The sequence below is a fragment of the Vigna unguiculata genome, chromosome 3, assembly GCF_037176805.1.
Source record: "Vigna unguiculata cultivar grain cowpea cultivar isolate G323 ecotype 2 chromosome 3, ASM3717680v1, whole genome shotgun sequence".
NCBI classification, from domain to species: domain Eukaryota; kingdom Viridiplantae; phylum Streptophyta; class Magnoliopsida; order Fabales; family Fabaceae; genus Vigna; species Vigna unguiculata.
This window is the reverse complement of record NC_140794.1, coordinates 44,490,388-44,507,611: the sequence shown is the minus strand read 5'-3', so window position 1 is coordinate 44,507,611 and position 17,224 is coordinate 44,490,388. Positions and strand designations below refer to the sequence as shown.

Below are 17,224 nucleotides of genomic sequence, written 5' to 3'. Positions count from 1 at the left end.
TGTTTTTGTTAAGTCATTCCCGTCATTAAAAGAACAGACTAGGCATTATTTTGTCTATGTATTTTTTCTTTCAGCGACAACTTTTTGTAGTGTGACTATATAGTCGTGACACAATTTAAAAATATACTGTTTGGGGAGCGATATAATTCATTTTATTCAACATGATTAATCAAATATTTCAATGACTAACATGATTAATTTCAAGTTTTAAAATAATATATTTAGTTTGACTTTTATTTAAATATTTTTATTAATATTTGGAAAAATACTAATATTATTATATTACTGACATTTAAAGATACTTTTTGTAAAAGATGTGTAAATATATTAATGGGTTAAGTACACACGGGGAGACATTTTCTATTTAAAAGCGACGGGAGTAAATCTTGCTCTTGCATAATAATAATAAAAGATTAAGATAAAAAATTTACTTGATTTTCTCAAGTATTTAGATGTTACCTTTAGTTCAATTTCACTCGCAAAATTTGATAATTGGTATAACTTAAACTCCTTTTAAGGGAAATACATAAATTGTATTATCCCATGGGACTAATTTTTAAAGTGACGTTTTTTTATATTTTAAATTCCGTGTTCTTAATCAACTATGGAAATTTATTTGTGTCTGATAATTTTTAATTTACCTAAATCTATAATATTTCTTTCAATTCAATTGTTTATTTGATTAATTTCATATTTTACTTAAAAATACAAAAAACAATCCATCTAAACGATGTTAATTGATTATGTATTGGTTATATCAATAATCTTAAATTTTTGTTGACATAACATCTAAGATCTATCACCTGCTTTAGAAGCTAAAATTTCTTAATTTATTATTAAAAAGCATTTTAAAGAGTTGAAAAAAGAACCGGTATGTAAGTTATCTTAAACGTTAATTTCTAGACTCTTAAACAACACATGAGTATTAAGTCATAAAATGCCAACAATATTAATAGGAGTAAAAAGAAAAAGAAAAAAACAAAAGAAGAAACCAGGTATAATCATAGTTTCGTAGATGGATTGGTTACATCATCATCCCAAGTATGGTTTATTATAAAGCAAAAGCAAAAAGCTCTACACAGAGCAGCATTCTAGGGTCACGGTTTAGCATATACAATCATCACTTCCACTTCTTGAACCCACCACCATGCTTGCCAAACTTTCCATGTTTTCCTTTTCCATGCTTGAACTTCCCACCATGTTTTCCATGCTTGAACTTCCCATGTCCATGCTGCTTGAACTTCCCGTGTCCCTGCTGCTTGAATTTTCCATGGGGCATGTGACCACCATGTGCATAGTGGCCATGAGACCCATGAGAACCATGAGCGACATGGTGAGCACCGTAAGCAGCACCAGCAGCGGCTACACCCCCAGCAAGCATTGCTCCCATACCGCCATGCCCATGTCCATGTTGCCCTGCTCACATAAATACACAACTTCATTGAAAATTTCCAAGGAACCACCACAAAACTTTTTCAATAACCAATGCAGTAATCAAATTACAATTGAAGACAACTTCGAAAAGCTTGAAATACAGTAATAAACAGCCAAACCATACATTACATAAAAAATTTGCTTAAGTAGTGTTTAGAATTCAAACAATAATGTAATCTACTCCAATTTAACTAAATATTTCTCAACCATGAGTTTGCTTCTGCAGCATAACATTCAGTAACTTTGTATGGATTTGTCTCCTTGGTTGAAGAGAAGATATACCAAAGTAAGAAAAAAAGAATGTAATCTACCCTTCATTTAAAGTAAGTGACTCTTGGATTGAAAATCGATAGTAAGTATATTTGATGGTGGAATATGCAATTCTAGAAGACAGTATAAGTAAGTATATCCCTACTTTTTCACTTAAGACATGATAGAACATTCATGTTACTCTAAAAGACACTAGTTGTGTGTAGGCATCATCACAAGTTCTACAAATACATTGTGATAAATAATGATCAGTGACTTAAAGATGTGATGAAGAAAAAACAATAATACAAAAGGCAATGTACCAGGAGCATGTGATGAAGCAGGATAACCAGCTGGTGGGTAACCAGCAGGAGGGTAGGCACCAGGAGGGTACCCTGCTGGAGGATAGCCTTGTTGTGGAGGGTACCCTTGATGTGGAGGGTATGCCCCAGGTGGGGGTGGGTAAGCCCCAGGTGGGTACCCATGTCCACCATGTGATGCATTAGCTACCCCATGAGCAAGGTTTGAAAAAATTCCTTTGTCAGATTCATCATGCTTGTCCTTGCCACCTCCCATCTTTCAGAATCCAAGACCCTGATGGTGAGATTGATTAGAAATCATGCTAACACAGTCAGGTCAAATCAAAGAAACCCAAAATCGGAATCTCCAATCCAAACCATCCAGCACTAAAGTTTCAAAAAGTTGGATGAATATCAATGATGAATGAAATTTGTGTTGGTCAGCATCAGTGATCGAAATGATCAAACATGGAAAACACTGACAAAAGAGGACTACATCTACATATCATCACCTTAACATAATTCAAGGATTTCATCATGAAGAGTTACACCTAGAGATTAAGAAACTATACAATTGAAAATTGATAATTGTGAACAATTAGGGAACTCACCTCTTCGAATTTGCAGAATTCGATGTAGTACTTCAGAAATATCTATAGAAATGGATGAAAAGTGTGAGAAATTGGGGATCTTGTAGTAGTAGCAGCTTTTGTATTGACAATTGAATTGAATGCTTAGACGAAGGGTAACCAAAAAACGCGTAACGTTTTCTTACGCGTCATTAACAGGGACATTGTCATCAGTGCAGAATGCCACGTGGAAGACCCTAATTGCTCAAGGTATTGTGTTTTTATCTTCTCGGTAGCTTCGCAGATTTTTTTTCTTCCATTGTTTTCATTTTTTCCTTCTTCAAACTTCGAGTTGCCTTAGATCTTAAGAAAATAACAATTAATTTTCATGAAAATGTTATTGGTAGAATAATATTTAGATATATCTATTTGCTTTCCACTGTGCAATTTCTTTTACTTTCATGGACTGTTTCTGATTAAGATAAAGAAGCACCAAAATAAAATAAAATTATATTGTTGTTGGCCGGAAAACTTCAATAGTTTGATTTGATCAAATGTAGCTAATTCACACTAAAATAAGTTAAGAGCTACATCATATTATATTCATATATTTTCCCCCACCCGGTAAATAGAGTTAAAGACTATTGAATTGAAAATTAAATAATTTAAAATTAAAATATTAAAATTCTGTTAAAAAAATTTAAGAAACAAAATTAGTGACAGTTAAAAATTAAGAGATAAATTGTGGAAAAAAAATATAAACTAAAATTATGATATAAACCAAAATTACAATGAAGTCTTGTGGGAAATTATTGGAACATAGTTGATATAGGTGATCACGAGTGAAGTAAGAACTATGTATGTTAATACGTGAGAGTAACTAGTAAGATGTTTATATTTATTAGGCGACATTCAAGTTTGCATAACTCAAATTGAGATAAAAATTCAAAAATAACAAGTGAGCAGCGGCGGATGTTAAGAGGAGATAGGGATGGTTATGGTTCCTAAAAAAATTTAAATTTTTTTAAATTTTATGTAACAAAAAATTTAAAATTGTTAAATTATATATAATGGCCAAATTTTGAATTTTTTTAAAATTAATATAGTCAAAAAATTTTAAATTATTTAAATTATGTTAATATATTTAGAATTGACGAGAATTAAATTATATATTTATTTATTTTATAAAACATGTTAATAAATAAAAAATACAAAATTAAATTTAACAAAAAATAAAAAGAAAATGTATTCATATTTTTTATTTTAACCCTTATTACCTTCTGAGTTTTTTTTTATATATTATTCTCTTATGTTACTCTCACATGTTTTTTCATTGTTTCTAAAGGGGAAAATATTCATTTTTTTTTCATTTCTTATTAATTCTCTTCCATTCTTGAAAAAAAAAAGTAACTCTCTTATCTAACTTATTTGATAGTCAGTGGCAGATCTTGACTAAAATTATCAGAGGGGCCAAAGTAATATAATTTTGATATAATTAAATTCGATCATTAGTATAATACTTCAAAAAATGACTTCTCTAACTGAACATTTTCTATCATTAGTATAATGCTTTAAAATATGTGAAGAGGTAGAATCTATCTTCTTTTAGTCAATAATTTTCTTTTCATCACTCTTAAACGATTAATTTATTCTTTCATTCTTTATCAACATATTTTTTTAAAATAATACTAAAAAATAATTGATCATAATCTAATAAAAAATTGAGACATGTAATTATTAAAAGAAAAATATATTCATTATTCTTAATACATAATACACTATTTTTTTTTCTATATTCATAAAAAAAAAGAATATACAAAAAGCTCATTAGATAAAAAATAATAATGTTTTCATTATCAAATAAGACAAAAGACAGGAAAGGAAGAGGATAAATGAGAAATATAATGAGTTTATGTCTAACTTTTTTTTTTCTTTAAAAACAAAAAGAAAACTTATGAGAGTGAGAGATTATTACAATTTGTGAAAAACTAAAAAGACAATGAAAAGGAAAATAAAAATTAGGTTAATAAATATTTGGTTTAATTACTCTTTTCATTCATGCTTTCATTTAAAAATGTTAAGTTCGTCCTCCAACTTTTTTTTAGTCTGAATTTGGTCTCAATTTTTGAAAAACTGATCGTCTTGTATGGTAAATTTCGTTAAATTCCTCAAAACATACCAATGATCTTTTCATTAAAATTGAAACTCTTAATATGGATGATTTGCTTTGTTGGTATAATTAACTTAATCCTACTCTCAATTTTTAAATAAAATTAGGAGTCAAAAGAAAAATTAAACCTAAATATTTTAATTTTTTATTATATTTAATTTTATATTTTATTATGTATTTACATAAATTTTATGTTTAAATAAAAAAATAAAAAATAAAAAATTAATTTTTATTAATTTCTAATATATATTCCTATAATTTAAAAAATTTAAAAAAATATAAATATATTTATATATATATATATATATATATATATATATATAAAATAAAAATCTTGGGGGGGCCCTCCCTGCCCCTAAAGAACTCCGCCACTGTTGATGGTGAAATATTAGTTTAATAATTAAATTTTTTATTTCATGAGTCTTTATATATTTATTTTGTATGAATATAGAAGAAAAAATATTGTACTGTGTTTTTAATAGTGGCTTGATTATTATAAATTTTTCTTTTAGTATTTAAGTTTCTCAATTTTAGGTTAGATTATGATAAATTATTTAGTAGAATCATTTTTGTTAAACTGATAAAAGATAAGTTAGTCGTGAAGATGAAAATATGATATATTCAACTTATTTACATATTCTGAATCATGATAATAATGATTTCACTGTTCATTCAGAGGAGTCTCTCTTAAGATTTTTGCCAACAATATGGTTATTTACATTGACAAAGAAATAGTAAAATTTAGTTCTGATTATTAATGAGTTTAAGAATCTCAAGAAAAGAATAATCCTTTCAATATGTGTGACTTCTTTCATAATTATCTTTATATTAAATTATGTATTCTTTTTTATTGTATTAATGACAATAATTAAATATATAAATTTTGAATATATTATTTTGATTTCAAAAAAGTATCGGTCAAGACTTATCTAAGCAAGTGAGATAGATCAAATATAATGGTTAAAAAATCAGAAGGTTTGGAAAATCTATATTCAAGAAAATGTTAAGAAATTATATTTTAAAGTTGAAAGGAGATTTGGTGAAAGTTGTGAACAACTTTTCAAATTAAAAAATGAAATAAAAAAAACCAAGTTATATCTTCTTAGACATTATAGACAATTGTGAAGCGAGAAAAAAACATAAGTGCAAAGTAATCTAGATTGTACGTGACAAAGTATTACATTTAAATGAATGTTGTACATTAAAATTAGAAACTTAGTTGGTAGTTTATCATCAAACTAAAAGCATATATATTTTTGTTCATAATACAATCTCACCTACAATTTTATTTATTTATTAATAATATAAAACTTTCTAACTAATTTACAAAATTGTAGATGAGAACATTATGAAATCAATTTACAAAAGCCTGTTAAAGACATGGTGTGATATCTGGACGAGTGGCGCAGGTGTTAGGAATTTGTGAAAAAGAATATAATTTTTGTTTTGATGGATGGAACACCTATCATACTATATACACCCCTTGGAGCAACTATATGTCAATTATTTTTAATATATGCATTTGTACGTACAATAGGTAACATTCACTCCCCAGACTCACATACATCAAACTCCTCTAATTCAGGTCCCTCTCACACGATCCCGAATTATTCGATGCTTTCTTCTTGGTTTTCATGAGTGTTAGACAACCTATGAACTAAATTCCCATCAACATTTTTTGTCACATTGATGGCATATTGCCCCTAATTATTTCGGTTTTTAGTTATTTATCTTTTCAGTCATTGATATCATTTGTTTCATAACTAATCAAGTCCATTCATGTTATGGTTGGGATTGTATGTCCTTTCACTCCTTCTGCACTGATTCTATCCACAATTCATATGTTTTTTCTGTGTTATTACCGACCAAGAAAATAGATCATTCCAATAATACCCTGAGGAATATTAGAACACCCTAACTCACTAAAATCTTCTCTTTTGCTTTAGACTGTTTGTTCGTTCGAGATCTTATGATAATCTTTTTTGAGTTTCTCATTTTTGTTTATATGCCACACAATTTGTGGTGAATTTGTTTAAGCTATTTTACAATAATTTGATTGTTTGTATTGGTGTTGTTTCGATCTATTCTATAATCTTATATCACTTAGAAGCAGTAACCGATCTTGGTTGAGAATTTTGGGAGAGTCAAAACAATTCGCTTAAAATTTTTGAATTTATCAATAGTTGAATCATAATTAAAATTTTCAGTTATTCCTTTTCAATGCAAATAACAATATTGTTGGCAAGAAATTCATCTTTCATTTTATTTCGTAATCTTGTTTTGATAATTTTCATTGCAGAGAATGATATGTCTATTTAGATGTAAAAACAAGAAGAGTTAAGATAAGATGAATTAAACTATCAATTAAGTAATGTTATTGACTTATTTGTTCTTGGCAAGGATTGACATTATTCAAAAATAGTTGATAATTTTTTTAAAATTTGAATGGTTATGAACATTAACAATAAAATGTTGGGGTTAAAATTTTAAATTAATCTCTTCATCAATATACTATGGAAAAAACACATAGTATATATTTTTTTTCTATACTCATAAAAAATGAATATACCAAATGTTCATGCAATAAAAAAATAATACTAACTATTAAATTAATATTTAAGTGTATCAAGTGAGACAAGAGAGAATTAATTTTTTTTCCAAGAATAGAAGAGAAAAAATTAGAAATGATAGAAAAAAATAATGAGTTTGTGTCTATTTTCCCTATTTTCTTTAGAAACAAAAAGAAAACATGTGAGACAATGAGATAAATACAATTTATAAAAAAAAAATTAAAAGATAATGAAAAAAAAATAAAAAATATCTTACTAAATATTTTATTATTTATTGTATTTGATTTTATGTTTTATTGTTTATTAAAATTAAATGTTATGCTTTATAAAAAAAATAAAAAATATTTAATTTAACTTTTATCAATTCTCAATATACACAGTTTATAATTTAGTAATTTTCAAAAATAATTGAAATTTTGAATATATATATATATATATATATATATATATATATAATTTAATTTTTTTTAAAACAATTGGGGGCCCCTCTCTTGTATGATCCGCCGGTGCTTAGAAGTCAAAATTAAGAATAATATAAATACACTTCTTCTTTTTTTCATTCTTTTAAGATGTCTTCTAAAAAATTGGGATGAAACTATGAGTTTAAAATAAAATATATCTTAACAAAGTATTTTGATAAACTTAAAGTCATAAAAGATATTGACACTTTTTCATATTCTAACTCTCTTAAGCATTTATTAAGATCAAAACCGTGATAGAATTCTAGATTTTACAGAATATCTCGTTTCCAGTTAATGTTTTGTGAACAAACTTGGATTCGGATACTTGATCTTGGAACATATATGATAATCTTTACCTGAGGATAATGATGGATACGTTTGAAGTAACTTCATTCTTAGATTTTTACGTAAACTTCAAGTTCTAAAAAAATCCTCAATAGAACTTCTGTATCTCAACACAAATGCTACGCCAATATTGCAGAAGATGAGTGTTCTTGTTTGCGACATTTTAAAAGTGAACAGCGAAAAGTCAATATTCCTAAGAATATAATAAAACTTCTTTTTATGCTTTGCTTTTTCTTCATTTTGGACGGAGGAGCAAGGAGATGGACCTGCTCAGAGTCAAATGGGACAACGTTAACACACCTATTCTAAGTTTCACTTCCAATATTTTAACAATGGAACCAATAATTTTTTTTCTTTATTTTATATAAATCAAATTTAAAAATGTAGTTTGAAATTCATATAAGTGTTTTATCCTCTTTGTACTGCAGTGGTGGATAACACGTAGGATAATTTTTTTTCTTTTTCTTTGGGAAGTATGAATTGTGATACAATTAAAATATTGTATATTTTATACTCTTCACTTTAAAATTTTTTATTTTGATTTAGATAATTTCATTAGTTAAAAATAATATTACATTTTTTGTAATTAAATTTTTAATAAAACACTGTAAACAAAGAGAATTTTTTTTTCCATCTACGTTCAATTTTTTTTTTTTGTTAAAAATAAAATACCAACAACCACTCATTTAGTCCACACTTTACACCAATTTAAAAATATTTTCAAAAAATAATAACACCAAGTTTATAAAGATGGCAAGTAAAGTTTCCTAAGAGTTTGTTTCATGGATTTTTTTTTCTATATTTTCAGGAATTCATTAATATAGTAAAAATATGTATATATATTATCTATTACTTATAAGGTTAAAAAAGGTTATTTTTTTCATGTATGTTTTATTTCTAGGAGAGTTGTATAATTTATTTTTTACAGTTTTTATTCATGTGTTGAGTAAATGAATTTATTTTCCTCTATTATATTTAAACAAATAGCCCTAATGTTATAACCCTAGTTGGACTGATGTGACAAAAGTTCAAAACAATTTTTAACACTAAATTTTGGAAATAGTTTTTTTTTTTTTTTAAAGACATGAATACAATGAATTATCTATCTTTGAAAAGTAATTTATAGTGGAAAATGTACTATTCTTCCGTACTTAGATTCTTATTACATATTGGCCATCCACCCACTTTTCAACTTATTCACTAATTATTTGAGTTTGAATTTTTATCATGTGCATTAACAAAGCTTAATCATCATCGTAACGATGATTAAGCTTCCAATCCATTATTCTCCATTGGATTGGTTGGCTTCAACTTTCATAGATATAATCATGTTTCCAACTTTCTTAGCACATCGTTTAAGCAAAATAATTAAATTATCTTTATATATATATATATATATATATTTATATAACATGATTCACATGTAGTGGTTAGATTACACGAAAATATAAGGTAAAAATAATAAAATATTTTAAAGTTATTCTTGAAGTAATCTTAACAACCGTATATATAAAAGAATTATTCTTTTACCTAACATTAAATTTCATGTTTTATTGAAATAAATATTTTTTTATCAATATTATGTCATTTTATTTTTGAAATATTTATAAATTTTATGTAATTTTTTGTACTTTGTAAAAAGATAGTTCAATGTTATGTCGCGATATCTAATGGTTACCTTTTTTTTTTATTCAATATGATGCTGATACTATCGACAAATAGTTTATTTATTAATTTCATTGTCCACGTGGCAGCATAAGGAAGCGACAAGAGTTGCATATTTAATGGGACAGAATTAATTACAAATAAAAAAAAAACATATTTTAACTTTTTTTGTTAATTATATTGCGAAAAGGACATTAATACGATATTAGAGTGGAAAGTGCACTATGCTTGGGTATTTAGATTCTTAAAACGTGGTCATGCTCCCACTTTCAAACTCAATCGCCAATTATTTAATTTGACTTTTCATTATGTGCATTAACTACGCTTAATCATAACAATGATCAAGCTCCAAATCTTCATATCATTTCCGCATATTTGGATTGGTTGCCTCCATTTTCGTAGCTATACTCATACCTCCAACTTTCTCACCAAAGAAATTTTCAGCAGAAAATGGTTCTGAACTGTTTCAAGGTTTTCTTTCGTTCCATTAGAAATTAGAAATATGTGTTTGTGAAGTGGGGAGAAATATTATTCTGATAATTATTATTCTCTCATGTAGTTTATGCAGGAAAATATGAAACAACAATTTGGTTTCAAAAGCCTAATAATGATCAACAGTAGAGTTGCTGAACCCTAGCGTCTGGTCGCAATCCTTGACCTATCCTGCAGATTAAATGCATATGTTCTTATCTTTGCCTCTTATCTTATGACTTATCCCTTGTTTTCAGGCACTAAGTTTTATTCTAAAGTAATTATCTGATCTCAATTTGGCATGTAAGATAACAGTCCTACCGATCATGATTTCTGATTCATTCACTTTCTAAATCTTTAACACCATTAGTGCATAGAAAATACACTCCAAGTTCCAACTCAAAAAGTTTATCAAAATTTCATTACATAAGTCCCATAAGATGAAGTACAATATTCTAGTGTTATTCCAGGCTTAGTTGAATTAGGACAAAACTCTTCCAAGTTCTGTTGTTATGTGTATAACAGTAGCTCAGCCAAACGTTAATTAACTCTACCTCACTCTCTGCAGTGCTAAATAAGCAACTAGTCTGTAACCTACCAACATCATGGCCATTATAGACACATCCACCCACAAGTGATTCAAACCCACTGATTTGATTGGACCAAATTCTCCAACCTTGCACAACACCCCTTTTGAGCACTCATAATAATCATCATCCAGGTACTGCACACCAACAAGAAGCTTGTAACAGTAATAGCTATAGCTCAGGTACTTGAGCCACTCTATGAAGGGTGGAATCTGTTGTATATAGTAGCCTCCAGCAATGAGGAACACAAGGGTTGTCACAGAAGCTAATGTAGTGGCCTGTTTGACCTCCATCAAAAGGGCACCAAGGGCTAAGCCAAGGCTTTGAGAGACAAGGACACTGTAAAGGACCACTAGGAGGGAAAGGAGAAAGGTCACTGGATGAGGATTAAGCCCTCCCATCCAATAGATTATGAACACAAATGCAGTTGGCAGTGCAAGCTCTATTGGCAAGTCTCCTACTGTTCTTGCTAGAAAGTAGGATGAGAGACGGTACATCCCAGATGAACGTTCCTTGATCAGCATTCTTCTCTCTTGTGGAAATGTGAAAACAGCATTGTAGAGAGGGTAGAATCCCCAGAAGACAGAGAAGAAAAACAGCAGGGCTATCTGCATTCTCAAATACACCTCCATTCAGATCCAATGATTTTAAGTAACAACAATAATAACAATAGTCTTATTCCACTTCAAACATATTATTTATTGCAAGATTCTTTGTATCAACAAATCCCTTAGTTAGATGAAGTTGCTGAGATATTTATGTTACTCTTCCATCAGATATAGAATTTTGTTTCAACAACAAACGTGATAAAAATTGACGCTAAACGCCAACATGAAGACAAAAGAACTTAAATCATATTTTAGACTTGAGGGGAAGAAACATTTTATTATTGGTCTGAAATGATGTGATTTGGACATGAATACAATGTTTCCTGAATGTGGAAAGGAAAGATTACTCTGAAAATAAAGGACCAATGATATGTTAACAGCACTTGAGTTAGTTGATGATGTTCTGTTCTTAGTAATCAATAATGATCAAGTTACTGAACTTAAAAGAACTCTTACCCGGTCTCCAATGTGTGATTCTGGGGTGTGCCACCACAGAAGTCCTCCAAGGAAAGCGACACTTATGACTTGGAAAATTCTCAGCCTGTTGAAGGCTTCAAACCTTCTCTCCTTCAGCCCCCTTTGCAACAGCACTTTGAACTGATGCCACCAACTTGTGCACCACCGCTCCGGTTTTATGTGATTTCCTGCATCAATTCAGCAACAAATAAGACTTATCTAACCAAATTAACATTTGAAGCATATGCCTCTGAATGTTTTTCACTGATAAGTTAGAACACTTACTTGTGGAACCATTCCTAATGACTTCGTAGTTATTCACTTCCAAGCTGCATAACTCATCTTTCAGCTTAGTAGCTATATTTTTCTCATAAGCAGAGATTAAGGCTTCTCTAACCAACTTATTTTCTGCCTCCTGGCTTTCACTTTGTTCACTTGCAAGCTTGGAGGACTCCGGAGCAATTCCTGCAGTTTCTCATTGTCAAAACTCTGTATGTATTTAACAACACACGAATCTGGTTCTCTTCAAACAAGTCAATTCATTAAACTTAGACAATTGAAAGTTCTACAATATTATATACACATATATAAAATTTAGTTCTACTACTAATAATTTAATCCACAATAAAATGTAAAACAGTGATTGGATTGGATTGAATTGAAACGAAAGAACATTACCATTGGCAAGATCAAGCAACAAGTCAGCAGGATTGACAATCATGGATGTGGAAAAACCAACAGAAGAAAAGTAGGCCATTGCAGTTGAAGCTGGGCCATAGTAGATGGGGGATCCTTCAGAGAGCAAGACCACTTTATCAAACATGTGATAGAGGCGACTGGAGGGTTGATGAATGGTGGTGACAACAGTTCTTCCTCCACTAGCCAAGCGTTTGATTGTGGTTATGATCCTTTGTGCTGTGGTAGAGTCCAAACCAGAAGTGGGTTCATCCAGCAGCAACAGGCTTGGATTGATCAACATTTCTTGGCCTATGCTCACCCTTTTTCTCTCCCCTCCTGATATCCCTCTGAATAGAGGCCCTCCAATCATGCTACCCCTGCACCTGCTAAGTCCTAGCTCACTGATAACATGCTCTACATGCTGAACTTTTTCTTCCTTGGTCAAGGTGTTGGGGAGCCTGAGAAGTGCTGTGAAGAGTAGAGTTTCAGTGACAGTGAGATGAGGGTATAACACATCATCCTGAGCCACAAAACCTGTTCTTCTTTTCATGGCTCCTGAAAAAGGCTGGTTGTTGTACGTGACCTTTCCAGAAAGTTTTCCACTAAGCCTTCCTCCAAGTGCTGTGAGAAGTGTGGTTTTGCCACTCCCAGAAGGCCCCAACATAGCCATTATTTCTCCCGGAAAAACCATACCCGTGACTCCTTTCAGTATGGTCTTCTCTCTAGAACTCCCTGTGCTCCCCGAACACATACCCTTCTGCTCCACTTTAACCTTGTACACCAACTCCTCAAACTGCAAATGGAAAACGGAACAAATATGCCAAAAAGAAGTTAAATAATAATGCCCCACATGAATGGTGTAGAATCAATGTAATGGTATATACTAAGGGAATGAATGAATGACCTTCAAAGTTATGGGGTACATGGCGAGTTTAAGAAAAGATTGGTCGTTTGTTTGTATGGGAAGGACAGTCTCGGTCGTGATCTTGGGGGGTCCTTCCTGAGGGTGACTGTTGCTGTGGTCTGGTCTGAGTTCTGTCATGGCTAAAGAAAGTGAGAGGTTTGTAATGTTTTGGTGGTGTGAGAGAAGTTAAGAAGCTCCTTTTAACTTTGCTTCTTGTTGTGGATGAGAAGAACACATCTCTCTCTCTCTATATATATATATACAGCACAAGCTAAGATGTTACTGTGCACTAACTATGATACTGTTTCAGGACTCGCATGAATGGTGGAGTCCACCACCATTTAATCTCAGAATTATTCCAACAGAACCATTCACACCTAAAAACTATGAATTCTGAACCATTGCTTATGATCTCGGTCTTGTTTGCTTTTTCTCGTTTTATCTTTTGTAAAGAGAGAGGGAGTGTAGCAATAACCAAACGTTTTTCCTCAAGTCACCTTTATTACATCGTATCACAGTTTTCTTTTAATCTGCTTTCCTTGCTGAGCAAGGGTGCATATAATATTTCTGAAACTAAGACAAGTCGCTGAGTATTATTATAACTACCACTTTAGCGCAACATGCTCCATTAATATTAAAGACATCATTTATACGTACAGTGACAAGGTGCCTAAGGAACAGTGATTTGGAGACTACACAAATGTCAAAAGAACGCATATAACACATGATAAATATGATTGAAATGTTATAATGTTTTTTTTAATTACAACATTTCAGTTACAAAATAGTTTTTGAGTATTAACATAATAGTTCTCTTAAAGAGACATGCATGCAAAAAACTTTGGTATCTCTGTGTCCTTCTTATTAATAAAATTTTATAATGTAATAAGTGGGGCCAAACTTTATAATATCTTCTCTATTAAAACTTTTTGGCTATTCCACTACTTTGAAGTCCAAAATAAACACATATTATCTTCTTCCAATAATCGAATTTATCTTACAAGACATAATATCTCTTCTGAGGATAAGTCTTCTTTATTCACCCACCACTTCCTTCTCTTTCAATCTTCCTTGTTGTTTAGTGAGTATAAATCACAGAGTAAATATAAGAATATACGTCTAATAACTAAAAAGATTATACTTGTTCATATGTTTAGTTACTTTTAAAATATAAAGACTAAACATGTTTTCTAAATAAAGAAAACAAAATGTCACTATAAAGTATTGCATGTTAGTTGGGATGAATCTTTAATAATCAAGATTTTTAGTTTATGAAAAAGTTATGAAACTTGACAGCTTAATTGAGAGGTGAAGATTACAATGAGTTGGAATAAACAATTTGGTAACAGTAAAAGATGTGAGAAGTAGAATCTGGATTAACTTTTAGTTAAAGGAAAATTTATGGTTGTAGAACTTGACTATTAAGACTTTATTGTATGAGAAGAATGTCAAATATTATTGAATTCATTCTGGTTCGAAATAAAGTAGGGTGAAATTACCTTTGTTATTCTCGATACCTATTGCATTTGAATAATTATCATGCATTTTGGTATCTGCCTAATAATTCCTTAACCATTCTGAGGTTTTTCTGTGGTGGAATAGGCACAGAGAACATTGCTACATACATACTGTGAGTGAAAATTGAGGGAGAGAAAATTTTAATTGGAGACTGTGACGTGTGTGGTTGGTTTGTCATTTTCCACTGCTACACCAGCACAGTTGCATATAAATAGTAATGGAACTAAAGTACTAAAACCCTTTTTGAAAAACCAATGTTTAAGAAATTAGATTTTGAATTCTCACACACATGGTGATGGTGATGATGATTCGTTATGTCTTACTACATACCATGATTTTGTCTTTTCCTTTGTGCTTTTGAGCTGATAATATGGCCAAACAGTGTCTAAAAGCATTATATTCTCTCTCCCTCTTTACTATGTGTGGTAGCCATTCATTAAAAAAAATAATAATAATTAAAATTAAACAGCTTTACTATGTATTATTAGGTAGGTACCAAAACTTTGGTACGAAATTTTAAAAAATCAAAGATAGGTAATCGCGGCGCTTTAGAGAAAGAGAAAGAGACCACACACTTTCTCCTATTCCTCGTTCCTATTACTCTTCTCTTCACCTCTTCTTTCCCCCACAAGTTTTGTTTCAAAAACCTCCTGTTCTACACACAAAATTATGACGATGAAAAAGAAATTGTAGTATAATTGATATAAGAAGTAAATAAAGAAAGAGAATAGTAAAGAATTATCACCTAAAACGCGATTTAGCCAAAGGGTTAACAAATATCAATTCAATTTACACCGTATAGTAATTGAAAAATAACTTTAAATTTAATTTATAAATTGTGACAGTTAAGAGGTGAAGTTAAATGTAACTCAATTCCACAAAACATGTTCGTAATAAAGTAAGGCTTGCACTCACATGTATAATATGAAATCACTTTGTTTGTAGTTAATGTGAGACTTCCAACACATCCCCTCGTGTAGAGGAGGTATATACATCTCAAGCGTAAGACTAGATATCAATGGGTGCTCCGATAAGGACCTAATAGTGGGTGGAAAATACATCCAACAAATAACAAATTTTGCTAGGATAGACTCTACTCATGATTTTGATACTATGCCAAGAAGTGAACTTTAAACCTAACTCAATCTCACAAAATTGACTTGTAAGATAAGGTTTGTACCTACTTATATACGAAATCACCTTATCCCTAGCCAGTGTAGAACTTCCAAGAGGGACAAAACTTGTTTTATTAAATTTAATGAAGTTTAGTTATGTTTAAATTTCAATGTATTACCAAGAGTTATCACTATAGAAAAATCTTTAAATAACAATAAATTTTAGACATAAGAAATAATTGACCACTATAGTCACTAATTTAGATACTAATTTATAAACTAAAAAATTATTGGTCTCTAGAATGGTCATTATTATGAATAAACAATTATATTTAGTAACCAATTAGACTCTAAATTGGTCATGAACATTAACTATCAAAGTTTTAATTACCAAAGAAATTAGTATCTAAATTGGTCACTAATTTGAAGTCTAATTCACAAACTAATTATAATTTTGTATTCATAATAATAATAATTATTATCTTAAAGACCAAAAATTTGTAATTTATAAATTAGTATCTAAATTAATCACTATAGTGACCAGGAATGTCAAAATAATCCGTATTCGAGGGTATCCGCAGATAAAACCCGCAACGGGTAAAAAAGGATATTGTAAATGGATACCTGCGGGTAACGGGTACGGGTATTTTTAATACTCGCATATTAACGGGGCAAGTACGGGTATCATAGTATTCGTACTCGTGGATACTCGTAATCACTATACTCTAATTTAAATTAAAACAATAAAAAAATATGATTAAAATATTAACATATTAATTTTAAATGAGTTATTATTTTATCAATTAGTTTTAAAAAAAATCATTTATTTGTAAACTGTCATTCAACACTATTTAAATGAGTTATGTGGTCTTTGTTTATAATTTATGAATGTTATGTATTTTTTTATTTAAATTTACGATTAAAATATGTTGTTAAATATTTATTTTATTTTTTTGTAAATATCCGCAGGTACCCATGGATATATGTGGATATTAAAAAATCATGTGGGTATCTGCATAACGAATACCTGACGAATATGCGTACGAGGTACGGAGTAGATATTTATCCAACAGATAGGGTATGGGGGAACTACTACCCGTATTCTACCCGCTCCGTTGATATCCT

At 30.0% G+C, this 17,224-nt stretch overlaps 2 protein-coding genes across 2 annotated transcripts; both read right to left on the bottom strand.

Moving 5' to 3' along the window:
- Positions 1-925: 925 nt before the first annotated feature.
- Positions 926-2,823, bottom strand: LOC114178970 (uncharacterized). Its single transcript, XM_028065137.1, has 3 exons — positions 2,594-2,823; positions 2,007-2,277; positions 926-1,416 (listed from the first exon to the last, which is right to left on the bottom strand). The coding sequence occupies exons 2-3, from the start codon at positions 2,257-2,259 to the stop codon at positions 1,121-1,123; spliced, it is 549 nt and encodes a 182-aa protein (XP_027920938.1). The 5' UTR covers positions 2,260-2,277; positions 2,594-2,823; the 3' UTR covers positions 926-1,120.
- A 7,802-nt stretch (positions 2,824-10,625) lies between these two features.
- LOC114176662 (ABC transporter G family member 14-like) lies at positions 10,626-13,720 on the bottom strand. Its single transcript, XM_028061771.1, has 5 exons — positions 13,467-13,720; positions 12,563-13,355; positions 12,170-12,349; positions 11,885-12,072; positions 10,626-11,428 (listed from the first exon to the last, which is right to left on the bottom strand). The coding sequence occupies exons 1-5, from the start codon at positions 13,602-13,604 to the stop codon at positions 10,784-10,786; spliced, it is 1,944 nt and encodes a 647-aa protein (XP_027917572.1). The 5' UTR covers positions 13,605-13,720; the 3' UTR covers positions 10,626-10,783.
- Between the last annotated feature and the right edge of the window lie 3,504 nt (positions 13,721-17,224).